This window comes from Octodon degus, unplaced genomic scaffold (assembly GCF_000260255.1).
Source record: "Octodon degus isolate 3935 unplaced genomic scaffold, OctDeg1.0 scaffold00021, whole genome shotgun sequence".
NCBI lineage: Eukaryota > Metazoa > Chordata > Mammalia > Rodentia > Octodontidae > Octodon > Octodon degus.
Window position 1 is genome coordinate 18,712,714 of NW_004524597.1, and position 17,544 is coordinate 18,730,257.

The window sequence follows — 17,544 nt, forward strand, 5'->3', positions numbered from 1 at the left end:
TTTCTTACTTTTCCTTCTTTCATTTATTCTTCCCTTTCTCCTTGCTCCTTTCTTCTCTTCCTAACATCATTTCTTTTTATTTTCTTTTTTTTTTTTGTAAGGGTGGGGGAGAGTGTTAGAGACTAAACCCAGGGCCTTCACACTAACCTACACCCCAGCCCTTTTTTTTTTAAATTTTGAGAAAGGGTCTCACTTAGTTGTCCATGCTGAGCTCAAAGTTGGAATCCTCCTGTGCCTCAGCCTTCCACCAGAGTGGTATTAATTATCATATGCCATATATAGAAGAGTTGTAGATTGCTAAGATGAATAGCATTTACTTCTGACAGAGATGAAGCCAGTCTGTCAGTAGTTGGGAAGCATTTGGGTTTCATTGCTTCTAATATTACCCTCACTGTCTTTGTGGCTGAGACGGAATAAATGCCACCTGTAAATGAAAGAAAGAGGAGTTTATTCTCACAGTCTGTAGGTGACTGGCTCCCAAACAGGGTGACAGGATACAGGGGCATGCAGAAGAATAGCTGCTCATTTCATGGCAGATAGGAAGCAGAAAAGAGAGGAGCTGGTGAGGGAGATAAATCCTTGCAGGCCATATGCCCAATGATCTGCTTCTTCATACCAGACCCCATTTTCTAAGAGCAAGTCAGCTATAAACCCTCATAATCCATTTACTTTCCAAAGCCCCACCTTCCAAAAGTCATAATATTCCCCTCTGGCCCCCAAAAGATCCATGCACATCCTTTATGCAAAATACATGTAGTCCATCTCTAAGAGTTGCCAGAATCCTGACAGTTTCAGCATCACTGAGAAGTCCAAATCCTCTGAGACTCAAGGCAAACTATTAGCCATGAATCCCTATTTGGTTTTGTTTTTTTTTTTTTTTAAATTAAACTGCCAACATACAGTGTCACAAGGTCAACATTCCCATTCCAAAAGGGAGAAATAAGGACATAGAAATTAACAGGACCAAACAACATTGATACCCAGTGTGGCAGACATATTTTGTAGCTCCATGTCTCTTACCCAAGGTAAGCTGTGTTGACATGTGAACTCCAAAAAGCTTGTATGGGCCAACTTCACTGGCATTACTGGTATTGCCAGTAATTGCAGCCCTCACAGCTTCTCTTTGGGTCTGTTTTTGTCTGTCTCTTATGGCTTTCCTCCAACATGGCAGAAATTCCATGTTGTTGTCATTTATTTCCTAGGTCTGCACTGAACATTCAGCTTCACTTTCAAAGCTGCATGGTCTGCCCTGTCTGGCATTCCAGTCCTTCTTCTCAAATCTGGGTGGAAGGCTCCATTATCCCACAACTCTTGCATTCTACATGCCTATAAAATCACCACCACATGGACAATGCCAGAGTCTGCTGCTGGCTTGATCAGCTAGCCAGGCTCCCTTGTATCAAGGCTGCAGAAGTCTCCAGGGACCTGGATGGCTGTATAGCAGGAACGGAATCCCAGGAAACAAATTTCCTAGGCAGTTGTTCTCTTTCCCAATCACAGTACCCTGTGTCTCCCTTCTACAAGTAGTCTTTCAGGTTGCAATTTTGAGCCTGTGATGGGTGGGGCCTGGATGGTTCCTCTCATTCCCTCAGTCCATCCTTTCTATTGTCCTGCTGTAAAGTACTTGGTTTCTTTTTAATGCTAATCTCAGCAGCCAAGCAGTCCTCTGTCTATCTTTATGGAAAATTTCTTTCTGGCAAAACTGAGGAGTGTTGTTTTTGGTTTTGTTTTGTACCAGGAATCAAAACTCAGGACCTTGCACTTGCCAGGTAGGTGCTCATACTGCTGAGCTATATCCCCAGCATGAAGAGGTTTAAGATGGGCTTTCTGCTCCTGTTTTTTACTGTAAACCTAGCTAAAACCAGCAAGCAGTATCCATGCTATGGCCTGAGCATTGGACTGCTTTGAAATTTCCTCCACCAGATTAATTGGTCTACCACCTGTCTTAATTTTCTCTCCCTGCTGAGACAAGATACCCAATGCACAATATTAAGGAAGGAAAGGTTTAGTTAGCTCACAGTTTGTAAAGGTTTCAGTCCATAATTAGCTAGCCCCAAGGCAGGGTGGCATGGCACAAGGGCAGTAGTTCAATATGGCAGAAAACAGAAAAAGCAACAAGAGCAAAAAAGGGAGAACAAGCCTCTTCCTCCCTTACATTGTAAGCAGGTTACCCCCCACACACACACACAGGTGCAGCACTCACACCATCTCTGTACCACCTCTTGCACAAGATAAGGATGTTTACAGAGTGAAGCCCCTGGCCACCTGCTGAGTCAGTTAAGCTTCTAACCTTCTCAGTTTTCAAGTTGACATGATGTATCAACCATTACACTACTCTTAATTTCATTCTTCCACAAAGTCTCAGGACATGAGCATAATTTAGAAAAAGTTTCCAACAGAGCACATGGTCTGGAGTCCAACTACCAATGGAGTATTTATTCCTAATTGAAACTCCCTTTTTTTCCTTTCAAATTTTAATTTTTATTAGTATGAATTTGCAGTATGTAATTACATTCATCACAGGGAGTTTATGCATGTACATAACATATCTTAATTATTTTTATGTCCCCTTTCCCTGCTCTCTGTCTCCCCTCACCAAAGTGAAAGCTCTTGAGCCTGGTCCTCACCATCTGTATTACTGTCAGCATTCTGTTCTTCCGAACTTTGACTGGCATCTTCCAACACACTTGACTTGTACCATTTTAGGGCCTCTCTATCCTTCATCTCCAACCTTTCCAAACTTCTCCAGAAAACAAGTTCAGAAGGCATCTGAACCATGTTGTCAGGTAGCACCTCAGGAATGACCCACTTCTCTGGTAGCAAAACCTTACTTTTATCATTGCTGAGACACAGTGCCCAACACCTGCAAATTAAAGGAGGAAAAGTTTATTTTGGTTTATATTTCAGTCTGTAGTTGGCTGACTTTAAGGCAGGAAGGCATTTCACTGGAGCTTACTTCTTAACAGACAGGAAAGAGGAAGAAAAGAGCTGGGGAGGAAAATTTATCTGTCTGTCTGTCTGTCTATCTATCTATGTATTGCTTTTTTGAGACACGGTCTTACTATATAGTTCAGTTGGCCTTGAACTCACTGTGTAGTCCAGGCTGAACTCCAACTTTATATAATCCTCCTGTCTCAGCCACTCCCCCTCCCCCTCACCACACCACAGTGCTAGGGTTACAGGCCTATACCACTACACCTAGCTGAAAGTAAACCTTTCTAGGCTGTGTCTCCAGTGGCCTCTGACCAGACTACCTCCTAAAAGCAAGTCAGCTGTAAGCCCCACCCATGAGTATGTGAGGCTTTCTGGGTCCATCTGTATTCATCATAGAGTTTCTATCTGATAGATCCAAGATCTGAGTCTTTTGTGAGTCTAGTCCTTTGAAAATTATTTTATTTCTTGATAGTCATATTCTACTTTTTTGTTGCTTTTAGGTGGTATTTTATTTTGTTTTGTTTTGTGTTTTTTGGCAGTACTAGGGATTGGCCCCAGAATGTTTACACTAAGCTATATCCTTGACCTTTAAAATTTTTTTTTGAAACAGTCTTGCTATGTAGGTTAGGTTGGCCTCAAACTCGGTGTTCCCCCTGCCTCAGCCTCCCTAGTGCTGTGATTGCAGGTGTGAGCCACAATGCATCTACCCCAAGTTTGACACAGGGTCTTATTGACTAGCCCAGGCTAGACTTAATCTTGTAATCCTCCTACCTCAGCCTCCTACAGAGTACTGGTATATTTTCTTTTTCTTATTCACTTGTAGAACTGATATCAGATTGTACTTTTAAAATGCAGAAGGGCCGGGGAGATGGCTCAGTGGAATAAGCACTTCCCTGGCAAGTGCAAGGGTCTGACTTCAATTCCCGGTTCCACCAAAAATAAAAATAAATAAATAAATAAAATAAAATGCAGAGTAGGGCTTATAAGTCTAACCTGAGAAGTGCTTAGGAATATACAACTTTCATAAACAATAAAAATTTGCATTCAGGCACTATTATAGTGATGAAGTCCATTTTATTTCTGCCTATTGATAGGTGTTTTCAGGTGAATGGTGCAGCAGAGAAAGAGGCAGAAGGAAAAAGGGAAAGGGGCTTTATTTTCTTGGAGACCACCGGAGAGAACGTGGGGAAGGATGAGGAATTTTTTCTCACGACTAGACAAAGGGAGGCTGAGGCTTTTTTGGCCTCTTGCCAGGGGAAAGGTTTGAAGGGCATGTTTAGATATACCTGAGGGAGCTGACTGGGGGCTTCCCTGAGGTGGCAGGAAGAGTGGAAGTAAATTATGTCTTAGGCTAAGCTGGAGAAGAAGGGGGAGGTGGTGTTGGGAAGATGGGCTTTTGTTTAAAGGGCATCGGCCATATTAGATGACCACCATAATGATTTTAGCATTTCATACTAGGGCCAGAACCTATCACATATAATTTGGGCTTCTTGTTCTGTTAAAACTTAAATTTACTGTGCTCAGAGCCTACAATCCAGGTTTAATTTTCTATGTATTTATCTCAATATTGAAACACTCTGTGTAAAAGACAATATTTGAAATCCAAAAGTGACCATCATCTCTAGGATAGAAATGATGAATTATGTAGTTTCTTGAGCATAAATCCCCTATGTCCATGACAGTGATCTACCTTTAAGTCTTGGCGCTATAAATAGGATCTCCCTCCAATGTTAAATAATGTCAAATATGTAATCTTTTGTTCCTCACTAAGAAGTAGTAAATATTTTATATGTGAAGAATTATTCTGGTCAGTTTATTAACTTCAGTGATGAAAGTTATCAGAAGAATATTCTCCTGAAAATTATTTTTTCTTAGGAAAATGAAACCCTCTCAGCATAGCCACAGATGCTGTGGCCGTTGTGCCTCTCTAGAGAAGGAGACAGTCCATCACTGTGGAGCCAGTCCCTGCATCCACAGGCTTAGGGTCTGGATCTCCTTCGGCGTCCTCCAGATCCGAGTCATCCATTTCCCGGAACAAAAACTCACCTCCTTCCACATTGTTTCCAGCATCCTCCAAGAACTGGCTATCAGATGTGTCGAGACTGTAGTCTGTTTTAAACAGCTGTTTGCCACTCAATTGATTTTTTTCCTGTTCTTCTTCTTTCATGTGCTTCTTCTAATTCCCAAGAGTTTTACATCAAACTTAGCTTTCCAACATAAGAAATTTTTAGTTGTAACAGGTGTGCTATAGAATAATTGCTTCTTCTCTTTTTCTGCCTTTTTTTTTTTTTTTTTTTTTTTTTTTTTTTTTTTTTTGTCTTGTGGAGACAGGGTTTCATCATACAATTCAGGCTGGCCTCAAACTCACAGTTATCTTCTTGCCTCAACCTCCCCAGGGCTAGGATTACAGATATGCACCACCACACCTGGCTGCTTCTTTTGCTTTTAGTTTTTCCTCCTCTCTTCTCATTTTTATCTGATCTACTATTGTGTTTAATTTTTCTTGCATTGCTGTCACTAAAGATCATGATCACACCCAGATTTTCCTCAGCCTGCAATGCTAATAATTTTTAAATGTTTGTGACATCATTAACTTAGATTTTCCTGGGATAATATTTTATAAAGAGGAACTTCATCTGGGTATTTTTCACTGTATGTAAACTTGAGGGTAGTCTGGACAATTTCATTATTTTCTCCAGTGTCAGATACTGTAGAAATGGTGAAACTGGATGGATTTTCTGATAATGCTGTGAAGGAGTTGGGTGGATGGACTCCAGGGCCTCCAGCTTATTTTGCTGCTCCTTGCCGAAGTCGTCACGGCCTTGGCTACTACCCATGAATCACCCAACACTTGGGCAGTGTGCTACCACCGAGTCCTGAGGCCTCCCTCCTATATTTTCCATTGAATACCATAGGTCTTATGTAGAGAGTGGTAAATACTAAGGTAAATGATGTTTATACCCAACAGGGATAAAATCAAGCTGGGAGTAGTTGAGCAGAGTTTGGGTTTCATTGCTTTGAACACTACTCTCAAGGCACATAAGGTTTCAGATTCCTCTAGCAATAGTCTGCTGGTACACTGAAACAGGAGCTTGGGGGCCAGTGGGTTTTTTCGATGTTCCAGTTCTACTCTCAGCTTTGAGTAATTCCTGTGTGTCTGTGCAGAGGGACTCTTTCTCTACCACATGTCTTTCTCTCAGTGGTAGACTGCTGTCACTTGTTACTTGATGCTGTGTTTGTGGGGAGGTTTTGAAAGAGGACTCTTGGTTCTCCTGTTTCATCCTTAGGCTTAGCACATGTCCTCGGCTGTATGGGTGTGGCCCTTTGTCTCCCTGGCAGTCAAACTGCTTTGGTCTATGGTCAGTCCTGGAAAGAGAGTTGTGTTGCCCCTCTTCAAGGGTGGCAGACCTGTACTTTGCAGGTTCCTGGGCCCAGGAGGGCTGAAGCCAATCAGGGGCCAATGCCTTTTGCTTCTGCTCTGCACCTAGAAGCAGTGAGTTTTTGTGTGGTTACTTGTCAGAAAGGAGTCTCCTACTTCCTTCCACAGAGGTGGAACATCTTTACCTCTGAGTCCCTTTCCAGTGGTGCTAGAAACAAGAGGGTTTGCTTAAGAGGAGTATATGGGAAGCAGACACTGTTGCATGCTTGTTCCTCAGCGGCAGCCTATGATCTGTGGCATACCTGTGACACTGAGTGGGACCCTGGCCAGCTGCCTGACTGCAGTCCCCCTTGGCAACACTGTGTGGAGGCCTGCACAGAATAGCATGCAAGTAGACACAAGCTTCATTGTGTCTGCTGCTCCCTGTTATTCTCAACTGAGAGGTAAACCCACACCCAGCCTGTCAGCCTTTAAGACTTTTTGTTTGGTTTTGGTTTGTAATTTTAGCTGCTTTTTTCTTGCTTGTTTCTGCAGCATTACCCCTTATTCCCATATTCTGTCAAAGATGAAACCAGGGCTGGTGAGATAGCTCAGCGGGCTAAAGCACCTGCTTAGGCAAGCTTAGGCACCACATACTGTGCCAGCCCTGCCTCAGGGCAGGCTGAGCCAGTAAAAAAAAGAAAAAAGAAACCAAACCAACCCTCTATTTTCACCAAACCAATCCTCTGTTGTCATAAGACTTCAGCTTCTCAGTTTTGAGCTACATAGGATGAGAAAGCAGTATATTCTTTCTTATGTTGTTATGTTATGTTATGTTATGTTATGTTATGTTACATATGTTATGTTATATTCTTCTGCTGCTAGGGATCAAACCACATGCAGACTTTGTAAGCAGTCTGCCACTGAACTGTACCTGCAGCCCCAACAGCATATTCTTGTTGCTTTCTGCATTTTGAAGTGAAGCGAAACTCCCCCAAAATGTGCTTTTGATTGTAGACCTATATTTCCACCCTAGGCCTTTTATTCCAGTATTTGTTTACATTATACTCTTGAAGATAGGAAGTGGTTGTAGTCCCCTTCCTAGATCCTGCTAGTCATAAACAGGAATTCAGACAAATCCAATGTATCCAGTACAAAGCAATGGGAATGTAGAAAATCCTTTCTTGTGCCACAGCTTCCTGCTTAAAAAATGAATGTGGACACCTCCTATGTACATTGTACCTATCAGGTATTAGGGACACCCAAGCAGCCACAAAGCCCTTGATTTCATGCCTCCCCTGCCAGGAGGTCCCATTGTTTTCATGTGCTTTATCTCATCTGTCCTGACCCAGGAGTAGAAGGTGGCCGCTGCCTGAAAACTGAGAGAAGGGAGAGGCCTGGAGGGTGAAACTGTCAGTCCTAAACACAGACTCTCTGACTCCAGCCTGGCCCCAACCTAGCTGTTCCACTGTGCTGTGTGCTAAATATAAGGTCTCCTGGGAAAAAAATCACAAAAGTCTTCACAGTCATTTATCCAGAGTTTGAGTAATTCATTTTGCAATTGGATCCTGAAATCTAAGATGGTCTGGTTTTATAGATAAGAACAGTATCCTAAATGAGATCACATTCTTTAGGAAGAGTTCTCTTTATGTCAGCATGGAGAGGATGCTCTGAGTATGCCCTCAAGCCTGCTGGGTTTTTTTGTCTTCTGCAGCTCTTGTTGGTGCCTGTGGTGGGAACTACTCAGCGATGACATCCGTGGTCTATTCCCCAGACTTTCCTGACACCTATGCCACTGGGCGGGTCTGCTACTGGACGATTCGGGTCCCAGGAGCCTCTCACATCCACTTCAACTTCACATTGTTTGACATCAGGGATTCTGCAGACATGGTGGAGCTGCTGGATGGATACACCCATCGAGTCCTGGTCCGATTCAATGGGAGAAACCGCCCACCTCTGTCCTTTAATGTCTCTCTGGATTTTGTTATTTTGTATTTCTTCTCTGATCGTATCAATCAGGCCCAGGGATTTGCTGTCTTATACCAAGGTAAGATTTTCTTACAGAGGGTTCCTCAGGACATATGTGTCTCAGGCTTCTCTTTTCCACCTGGGTGACTTTCAAATCTTGGGCAGTTCTTGTTGAGCACAATGAGACGGGAGGCACTGATTCAACTCTGGATTAGCCCAATGCACAGCACATACCTCACACTCCACTGCACAACTTGTTTATGTTTAAGTTTTTCTATTTTAGTAGTTTTAATGACAGTTTTCATGAGAGGGCTAAAAGAATAACTAGAAGAAAGCTGAGATTGGTAGAATTGGAAGGACTTTTAAGAGATCACTTGATCTACACTTTCACCTCTAAACATTCCAGCCAGTGCCAAAGAGTTATCTACTGTCTTTTTCCAATCTTTTTAAAGTGGAGCCATACCCTCTGCCCCTCTGACGTAAACATGGGTGCCAAACACAAGTCTGCCCTCACCCAAGAAGCACAGGTGTTTAGACACAGCCTTTGTCCTGAATCACAAACCTCAAGAAGGGTTTAGATGGTTGATGCAATAGGAGATGGTTGGGAAGAGGCCTGCCCTCCAGTTGGGACAGTCTATAGACTTACCTATAGATAGGAAGGAAGAGTCTTCAAGACAGGAAAACAGCAGCAGAGAACAGGGTAAGGAAACAGAGAAGCATGCTCAGGTGTCTGCAAGGAGATCAGTCACATAATTAGAAGTTGACAGCCCCTTCCTTCTGCCTCCTTCAGGGCTAGAGCCAGAACCTCCTGTGTTCTGCTCTGGGGCTGGGGGGACCAGTAGAAGTGATTGCACACAGACTTAAATCAGAATAAAGATCTTCTCTTCCTGACCAGCCTCCCTCTTCCATCATAGCGCTTCACTCTTTCCATTGGTTTTCTCTCATTGATCCCTTTTGATCTTCTAGCCATCAAGGAAGAACTGCTGCAGGAGAGGCCCACTGTCAACCAGACCCTGGCTGAGGTGATCACAGAGCAGGCCAATCTCAGTGTCAGTGCTGCCCGCTCCTCTAAAGTCCTCTATGTCATCACCACCAGCCCCAGCCATCCACCGCAGACTGTCCCAGGTAGCAATTCCTGGGCACCAGCAGTAGGGGCTGGCAACCACAGAGTGGAAGGTAGTGCTTTTGGTGGGTGGTTATAGAAACAAAAGTGTTCTTGGGTCTTCTTCAGAGGCAGGTTGGGGTTCTTGCTATGTGACCTGTAGCTGAGCCAGTGGAGCTGGAGAGGCCCATCAGCAATGACTTAGCCTAGTGCTTTTCATACTTCCCTAACTTTGCAGAACCCACCATAGAGAGTCAAGGAGGAGGCCTCACCAATACTTACTCACTGTGCATCAGTTGACTGTAGGCCCACTAGGATTTCATAGGTCACACAGCTCATTCTCAGATAAGAAAATCTGCTTTGTGTAACCATCCACAGTGGCACAATGGTTCCAGGAGTAGAGATAAAAGGTACCCCACTTTTATTCTAATTATATGGATTATATTGCCTACCTCTACCCCAAAGGAATTTCTCGAACAGGGCAAGGTACTTAGAAAGCCAGGCACTCCAGGCTTACCACAGGTCACCTGCTCCCACCACCTTTGTTGCTGCTTCCTCTTGTGGGGAGCTCCTCAACTGGGCCTGCACCTCTCAGCACAGACCTTTGGGAATTGAAGCACAATCAGAATGCGTAAACACTGTCTTTTGCATTTGCAGGGTGGACAGTGTATGGCTTAGCGACTCTCCTTATCCTCACAGTCACAGCCATTGTGGCAAAGATACTTCTGCATGTCACATTCAAGTGAGTACAAGAGAGCCGCCTGGTTCCAGGGAGGGGAAGGCTCAGCATTCCTTTTCTCCTATGCTTCATTTGTCTGGGTGCAGTTGTAACATCAGAACATGATGCCAAAGCCTGGAGTCCTAAGTAACATAAGGCAGCAGGCATTCTTCCTCCTCCTCTGTAGAGTGAAATGTACAACTGGACAAATCTCACTAAGGTTGGCGGGATCATGTTTGCTCCTGCGTCCAAAGGATATGGTTTCAAGGAGGATTGAAACAATCCTGGCATAGAAAGCAATATTTTCCATTTTTTTCTACTTGTGCTGGTTCCTTGTAGAGCTTCTTTTATGTAAGAGTAAAGATTCCTAGAACAATGTCATGTCTCTTCCTCAGGACTTCTAGAAACTGGGAGACAGTCTTAGCATGAGAATCCTAGTATTTTATTAACTGTTGATAATTATTTTAAACAATTATTTAAGTAGCTTATTTACCTTTATCCTTCAATTCTGACCAATTTGGAAAATTATTTTGCTGGTTGGGTTTAATAGTTCTACCTTCCAGGAAAGGGGCAACTGTTTATGTTTCTGATGTTTGTATACTGACAGAGCAGAGTTTATTCTCATTTTTTCTAGATTCAGACTCTTTCTTGAGGTTCCTGGTCCAGGTTCTCTCCATTACAGAGCCTTCCTGAATACGGATGTCCAGTAAAAGCTCTGTTTCCTGACCTTCTCATTTGCCATACATTAACCATGGGATCCTCTGTTGTTACATGAAGGGTACCTTGGCCAAGCTGTGATGACCTTACTTGGATATCTCCATCCTAGATATGAAAGCCTTCAGCAGAAATAATGTCCTTACTTTTGTTTACTAAAGCTCATCCTTGTGCCTTTTACACACACACACACACACACACACACACACACACACACACATTGTTCCTTAGTATATGTGGGACTGTGGTTCTAAGACACCCCTCCTCCAGTGGGTACAAAATTTCTTGACTGCAAAAGTCCCTTACACAACATGACATAGAAATAACATATTCACTTGCATGCTTTAAATTTAAATCAGTTCTCCACACTTGATCTTAGTCAAAAGGCCAAGAAACAATTAAATCATTTCTTAATTACGGTGGATTACAATGATTAATACATTGTCAATGCTATGTAAATAGTTGTTTTACTAAATTGTTTAGGAAATAATGACAAGAAAAGGCTTGTATATGTTCAATACAGATGCAGTTTCTTTTTTCAAAATATTTTCATGTATGGTTAGTTGAATCCACAGAAAGAGAATCCAGATTTGGAGGACTGACTGCATATTCATGCTTTTTTGAAAAAATTATTTATTTATTTGGTACAGGGTCTCACTATGCAGCGTGAACTCATAGTGAACCTCCTGTTTCAGCCTCCCCCGCACTGGGATTACAGGCGTGTGCCGCCATGCCTGCTTTTAGTGGCTGGCTCAGCAGGCCCGGGGTGGGGCCGGCATGGCATGCAGTACGCCAGGGATGGAACCCAGGTCCTTGCATTTGCCAGGCAGGTACTTAGACTGCTGAGTTGTCTTCCTGGCTATATTTATGCTTTTTAAATTCACAATTTCATATCTTTGGAGGAAGCCTCTCAGGCATAATCCTGTACATATTCCCTGCAGCAGCAAGAGCACAGGTCACTTTCTGTAGATCCCGCATCTCTCAGCATGGCTGAGATCTTACAGTGGGTACCTAACCCCCCTTTGACACTAGAATCCCTCTGTAGTTCTCTGGCCTAGCAGCTTGAGGGTTTGCAGAGCTGGAGTTAGGCAGGCAGGTCTCTGTTTCAAGCAGAAAAAATTTTGCCCTTGCCCTATTTTACCTAAGTGGGCTTTCAGATGAATGGCATTTGAAGATAGGGCATTTGTTTGTATGTTTCTTTTAAAAATGGAGAATTTGAAAACTCAATTGCACAGCCCATTGTTTTCCAAACCGGAATAATTCTGGCAGGTAGAAAGTTCCCTGTTATTAAGCATAGGAAAATATGTCTGCAATTGCAGCTACTTGGGAAGCTGAGTCAGAGGATCACAAATTCAAGGCCAGCCTGGACAACTTAGTGAGACCTTGTCTCACAATTTTAGAATAGGGAGGTGAGAGCTGGGATGAAGCTCAGTGATTAAGAGCTTGCCTAGTATATATGAGAGAGATGGGCTGGTGAGATGGCTCAATGGTCTAAAGCACCTACTTAGAACAAGCTTAGCAAAGCACAGGGACCGCGGTTCAATCCCCCAGCACCACATGCCAGCCAGCCCCGCCCCCTGGTGGGCTGAGCTGACCACACACACAGAAATAAAATAAATTTAAAAAAAAAAAAAGAGAGAGACAGAGACACAGAGGCTAACAGACAGAGACAGACAGACAGACAGACACACACACACACACACACACACGGACGGACGGACGGACGGATGGGTGGATGGACGGACGGGTGGACAGATGAAGGGAGGGAGAAAGTTAGTTTCTTGTTATTCCAAGAAGGAATCTGCCCTGCTTCACTCCTCTGATGGCCACTTTATATCTGCATAGTAGTCCTCCAGATCTTTAAAGAAAGCTATACAATCCTGCCTAAGAGCTGCCCCACTGGACACATTCTGTTTCATGGGTACAAGCGCCTTGTGAGTTGGTTGTTTGGGGTGCTTTGTTCTGATATGTTTGAAGCATTAAGTTGTTTTTCTTTGACAGATCCCATCGTGTTCCTGCTTCAGGAGACCTTAGGGATTGCCATCAACCAGGGACTTCAGGAGAAATCTGGAGCATTTTTTATAAGCCTTCTACATCAATTTCCATCTTCAAGAAGAAGCTCAAGGGTCAAAGTCAACAAGATGACCGTAATCCCCTTGTGAGTGACTAAAACCCCATCATGCCTACAACATGGGTCCCTCTTTGAGCTCAAGGCTGCCAGGGTCAGCCTTGCCATGGTTCTCCTCTACAAAGACCAGCTCTTCCCTGCCTCCCTGTCCTGGGACTGAGAAGGAACGCCATGCTGTAGGGGCAGTGGAGCCCGGATTTCTCCTGCTTCATCAGCTGCACTTGGGAAAGAGACTCAAGGCCTACTACCTAGCCCTCCCAACATCTTTCTGGTCTAGCAATGGGAGTGTCAGTGGGACAGATGGTGGCAGCTAGCATGGGGCTCAGGTACATTCTAGATGGCTGCTGGGTGGTGGGTAGGTTTAATGCATATTGAGCTTTTCTTCTGTTTTGTCCACACATAGATCAGTTTGCACTGGTCTTTACAGTTTGAACGGCCAGGCTGGAAGAATTCTCTGGTCTCTTGATGGCTGGCCTGGTTCCACACAAGTACTCCTCTGAGTATTAGTAGCCCTAAACTGTAAAGAGGGCTGGTGCTCTGTACTAACTCTGGAGCTTTACTGTGAGTGCTGGACTAAGATGTGCCTATTCCAGAAGGCCTGAGAGGAAGGGCTGGTCACCTCCCATTCATATCAAACCTGATGCCTTCCACACACATGCTTTTTTCTAGAGGCTTCTTTCTGTAGTTCTGTGAGCTACAGAACAAACTTGAGGGGTAGGCATATAAAACATCTACTCATTGATCCCTGCTACAGACTACTGGAAGTGTCTATAAGCACTCAGTAACTCCTTTTGAATTGGACTTTTTTTTGGTGGGGCGGCTGCACTGGGGATTGAACCCAGGACCTTGCACATGCTAGGCAAGTGCTCCACAGCTGAGCTGCGTCTCTAGCCCTTTTCATCTTACTTTGAGACAGGATTTCACTAAGTTGCCAGTGTTTGACTTCAACTTGTGGTGCTCCTGCCTCAGCACCCCCAAATAGCTAGCATTTTAGGAGTGTGCTACTGCACCCAGCTGTGAGATTTATTTGGGCTGACCCCTGAGCTGATCATGGCCCTGTGGAACCTGAACCAGGCCTTGGGATCTCTGTTCTCTCAGCTGACCGGCTGTCAGTTCAGAGCAGGGAGTGTAAAGACTGGTATAGCCTTAGGCAGCATTGTGTGAGATATGGGGCTTACAGACCCTACTTTAGAAGAAGATACAAACACTCTGGAGACTGTAGTTTGCCCTTTCTTACAGGACCCCAGTGGGATTATGAGTGGTGCTGTGGGGAGGGAGAGGGCTTCTATCCCTGGCCCCATGCCACGTCCCTTGCACAGAGAGGTGACCTATAGAGATCAGGGTGAGAAGGGAGGGTTTGGAGCTGGAGATCCTCCAAGGACAGGCCTGAAGATTGAGAGCTCCAGCTGCAGTGGCTGCTGGTTGTGAGAATCAGTGCCATATAATTTAGAGTTCCCACCATCCGGAAGCAGGCTTTGTCAACAGCATCTGAGAAGAGCAGTCCATGACCCTGTGAGAGCATGGCTGTCCTGCGGGGCACTCAAGCCTTGGTGCTTGTGTGTGTCTGCCCTCTTGGGTGCCCTCCTTGGCTCTGAGCCTGCCTACCTCAGATTCCTAAGCCACTGCCTGCTTTCACCCTTCCTGGGATTCTAGGAACCCATCTGCACCTAGCTGCTCCCAGGAAGACAGAAAGTTGTATGGGGCCAGCTGGGTGATGTCTGCTGCCAGAGGTGACATTTGGCAACTTAAGTCCAGAAGAGACATTCAGAACCAGTAAGCAAAGGAGCATTTAGAGAAGAGAAAAGGGACACTGTGTCCACAGGTTGGCAGAGCACTGGTCCAGGCCCTATGCAAGGCTGCTGAGGAGCTGCTGGGGGTTGTCTTCCTCCTTTGATCTAGAAAGGGTGGTCACCCTGAAGCAGCTGTCCACAGGTTCCTAAGTCCAGTGACAGAAGCCTGTAACACACTAGGACCACTGAAAATAGATGAATGCGTGCAGTTCCCCTCCAGGCTATTCTGGGCTTTTCTGGAATCTCCTGTCAAATGTTGGTGTCAGGTGTGGGCAGTCACAAAGGGCCTGTGCTGTGAATAGCTCCATGTATATCTCAAAGGCAGTGTGGAATTTGTCCCCAGAAAGGGCTGGCCTGGCCAGGGGGATTTGCTGAGCTATCCTGGGCTGATGCTAAGGCCACTCACCTACCCTCCTTACATCTCAGGGCACAGGAGGCCATGCCCCAGCCCAGGTGTTACCTGAACTGAAGCTGGGGCAGTCCTTTCTCAGAGACCCCAGGAAGTGCAGGTGATGCGCCTGCACTCTTGCTTGGTCTGGGCACAGCCCAGTGCCTCCAAGGACCAACTTCCTCTCCAGGGAGCAGCCCCAGGAAACCCAAACCCACCTCAGGACACATGCTGGGGGGAGGAGGACTGAAAGTTGACCCAAACGAAACACCATAAATACCTGGCCATGGCCTCAGAGCCTGTCAGCAGCATTCCTATGGTGAGTAAATAAAATTTACTTTACACCCGAGAAATAAAATTCTCTCAGCTGAGGTGAGCCTCAGCTCCCAGAACATGGCAGGAACAGGCACTTGATCTGTTAAGAAACTTTTAGAAGAGAGGAGGGGTTAAGTGGGGTTGGAAAGGGGTGACCTTGAGGAAAGTAAATGACAGTGCAGCAGAAGACCTTGAAAGAGGCAGCGGAGGTCTCAGAGCTTTTCTCCAGGGGCCAAAGCATGGCCTTCTGCCTTGTAGCACCCAGCCTGCCTTCTCAAGGGTGCACCCAGCCATCTGTTGCTCCTGTGGTAACTATACCTCAGCCAGCTGGGGCCTGGCTGCCTGGTGTCTATAGCAGCATCTCACCGCCTTGGTGCCTCTGAGAAGGCTGGTGGGGGGCCGTGGGTGCCCTGTGCCCTTCCTGCTTGTCCAGTCCACTGCAAGGCAGAGGCTGAGCAGGAATGAACCCTGCACCTTTCTCCACATCAGTCAGCACTGGGTTGAGGGCTTTGGCTCATGACTGCAGTCAGCCAGCAGCCCACAAAGATCAAAGCACTCACAAGTACAGCTGTCCTGGCCCTCAGGTTGAACCCGAGGCGTGCCTGGGCCTGATGCCCCACCACGCCCGAGTCAGCCCAGCCAGGAGCCTGCCTGACCCCACTTGGGATCTGAATCTGGCTGCTGTTCTGACCAGTAGGGCACACACAGTCACTGCCCAGCTCCCGTGGGCACCACACACTTAATCTTCACAAGCACTTAGAGACAGATGGCGCTCAAGACCCAGCCTCCCAGAGCCTGGCCAGACCCCCACTCCACAACTCTGTCATCCTGGACCCCCTTGGGTTTCAGATCTTCTGTGTGGTGTTTGATGTTGGATTTTGTTACTACCTTCAGAATTTTTAACACTTTGACTGTTTCCTCTGGTGTCTTTGTTTACTTTCCTTGCTGTTCTACCTCCTGGCCAGGCCTCTCAGTTTAGCTGCCCTGGTGTGGGGTATTTCTCAAATCTTCCAGCCTCTGCTGGCTTCCCTGAGGCTGGATATCTCTGAGACAGACAGACCCCTGGGGGGCATGGCACAGGCTCCTGTCCTGTGGAGCGGCTGAGCCCGCTCACTGAGGCAGATAGGGAACAGGTGGAGGAGGGCAGTCAGAGGGGACTCTGCTTCAGAAGGGAAGTGTCCTTGGAGGTCCCTTTCCTGCCTGTGCAGGGAGCTGCCATCCCTGGGGTTCACATGGCGCCAGGACCTTCCCACATCCAAAGTCATTTCCTAGCTGGGATTTTGACTTTAGATGACAAGGCTTTATTTGTAAATATGCTCTTAATATGCAACTTTGAGAATAAAATAGAAACATCATGTATTTTAAAATATAAAATGAAGTGTGATGCACTGTATACAATTTAATATATATTTTTAGGATTTTGTTATTTAAGAAAATGGAATGTAATGGTACTTAACTTTTACAAAAGAGAGAAAAATGTTATTTTTACTGTCTGAAGAAAATAAATATTCTCATTGTTGTGGAAACAGCAGTGGGCCCTGGGCTTTTGTTTTTCTGAGAGCTCCTCCACGTTAGACCATGGCATAGAGGGCAGCAAGGAATGGAAAGATGTGGCACCAGCAGTCCCCCACACTTTTTCCCAGTAGCATCTGCAGGTTTCCTCAGGTCTTGTCCCTGTTTGAGCACAGCTGATCTGCAGCTGGTCAGAGGAGAGCACGGGGACTTCCCAATCAGTACCCTGACTGGGCGCTTGGGCGGTCGAGGTCTGCCCTGGCTTCCTGCTGGGCAGTACATGCTCAGCCTCAGATCACCCACCTGGAAATCACAGCCTGCACCTCTGGAGGCTGAAAAGATTAGGGGAGAAAATGTGTCTAATACACTTGTGTAATCATGCCAGGTAGAATTCGCCTTGCTTCTCAGAGCAACCCATTCCTCCTTTCTACCTCCCCTTCTCCCACCCTTTCCCTTTTGTTGCTTTGAGAGAGGGATCTTGCTGTGTTTTCCTAGACTGGTCTTAAACTCCTGGATTCTCCTGCTTCACCCTCCTGACTACAGGCACAGGCCACCATGCCCAGCTCAACCTTTTGCTTTTTGTCACATTCATAGGAGTCACAGGTGTGTGCTGCTCT

General features: G+C 45.5%; 1 protein-coding gene and 1 pseudogene across 1 annotated transcript in view; one reads left to right on the forward strand and one right to left on the reverse strand.

Moving 5' to 3' along the window:
- Kremen1 (kringle containing transmembrane protein 1) overlaps positions 1 to 16,824 on the forward strand; it is a gene marked incomplete at its 5' end in the record, with an annotated part of 75,537 nt that extends 58,713 nt beyond the window's left edge. Inside the window, 4 exons of the mRNA XM_004628173.2 lie at positions 8,007 to 8,339; positions 9,227 to 9,436; positions 10,020 to 10,104; positions 12,796 to 16,824. Of these exons, the coding sequence (XP_004628230.1) occupies positions 8,007 to 8,339; positions 9,227 to 9,436; positions 10,020 to 10,104; positions 12,796 to 12,964 (797 nt within the window). The remainder of the gene's footprint in view (positions 1 to 8,006; positions 8,340 to 9,226; positions 9,437 to 10,019; positions 10,105 to 12,795) is intronic.
- LOC105741729 lies at positions 4,862 to 5,771 on the reverse strand (annotated as a pseudogene).
- Positions 16,825 to 17,544: the final 720 nt, after the last annotated feature.